The 1,238-nt window shown below is 63.6% G+C and overlaps 1 protein-coding gene across 1 annotated transcript; it reads right to left on the reverse strand.

The window, feature by feature from the left end:
* Window positions 1-12: 12 nt before the first annotated feature.
* On the reverse strand, window positions 13-429 carry AURANDRAFT_69425 (hypothetical protein; the record flags this gene model as incomplete). The annotated part of the gene is made up of 1 exon (XM_009045194.1): window positions 13-429. A coding segment is annotated over one exon (417 nt), but the record flags the coding sequence as incomplete, so codon positions are not given.
* Between the last annotated feature and the right edge of the window lie 809 nt (window positions 430-1,238).

The raw sequence follows: 1,238 nt of genomic DNA on the forward strand, positions 1-1,238 counted from the left end.
CGGCGTGCCCACGCGGCGGTAGGCCTCCTCGATGGCCAGGAAGAAGGGGCTGCTCCGGAAGATGCCGTGCGGCACGGACGAGAACACGAGCTCCCAGCGGCCCTCGAGCTTGGCGGGGTCCGCGACGGCGCCGGTGCTTCGGGCGACGAGCTCGTCGACCTTGGCGATGGCGGCGTCCATCTTGCCCTTGTACTGGTCGCCGGACGTCGGGTTGTAGCCCTGGCCCCGGTCGAGCGTCGCGCCGTAGTGGAGGATCTGCGCCTTGAGCCTTGTCACGTCGTCGCCCATCGTGGACCCGAAGGCCGGCGTCGGGATCTGCTCGAGCGACTCGAGCGTCGCGGCGCGCAGCGGTTGATGAACGCGGCGCGCCGCTGGTGGTGCGACGAGGGCCAGAGCCGCAGGCAAGAGGAAGAGCGCACGCATGGCCATTGTCGTCAGCACTCGAGGTCGAGGTCGATGCTGCTGTGCATGCAGTGAAGTGATCAACGTACATCTAGACACGCCCATAGGAAATTAATTAATAAAGATCAATCATCGAATTCCGGCCGGCGGAGCCAGAGTCATTAGTCCTCCATAGAGGCTGTGCGTCGACCGCGCGCGCGGGCGCGGTGTCGCGGAGGTCCGCGGGCTGAAATCACGGCCAAAATTGGTTAAATGGTCGTATCAAAGCAAGCTTGATGATACTCACGCGTTGATTGCACGTTTGCGAAGACTTTTTGCGCGCGGTCGCTGGTTCGGGTCAAGAAATCGCAAGATTTAACTTCAACAAAAGTGCTGAAGTTCAACAAAAATGTTGACTTTTAAATCCAGGCTATCAGAATCCGAGTTTTGATCACTTCACTGTGTGCATGTTGCCGTCATACACGAACGAGGCGACGCGCAGCTCCCACGGACGTCCCCCCCCCCACCCCAGAGCACAGGGCGCGCTTACCAGCGCGGCTCACTTCTTCTTCGCGAGGCGCGCGTTGACGCGCGCCTCCATGGCCGCGCGCGCGTCGTGCTTGGCCTTCTCCTTGGGCGAGAGGAGGCCCGGCGGCGGCGCCGGGGCCTTGGCCGGCGCCTTGGCCTTCTTCTTCTTCGGCGGCGACGGCAGGTGCTCGTCGCCCGCGGGCTCGGCGCCGACGTCGCCGAGGTACTTCTTCTCGAGCATGGCGAAGAGCTTGGGCTCCCGGCCGAGGTACTTGACGAGCACGTCGTCGATGTTCGCCGAAGTCGCCTTCTCCGGCGCGTGCGCCTCG

This window comes from Aureococcus anophagefferens, assembly GCF_000186865.1.
Source record: "Aureococcus anophagefferens unplaced genomic scaffold AURANscaffold_1730, whole genome shotgun sequence".
Taxonomy (NCBI): domain Eukaryota; class Pelagophyceae; order Pelagomonadales; family Pelagomonadaceae; genus Aureococcus; species Aureococcus anophagefferens.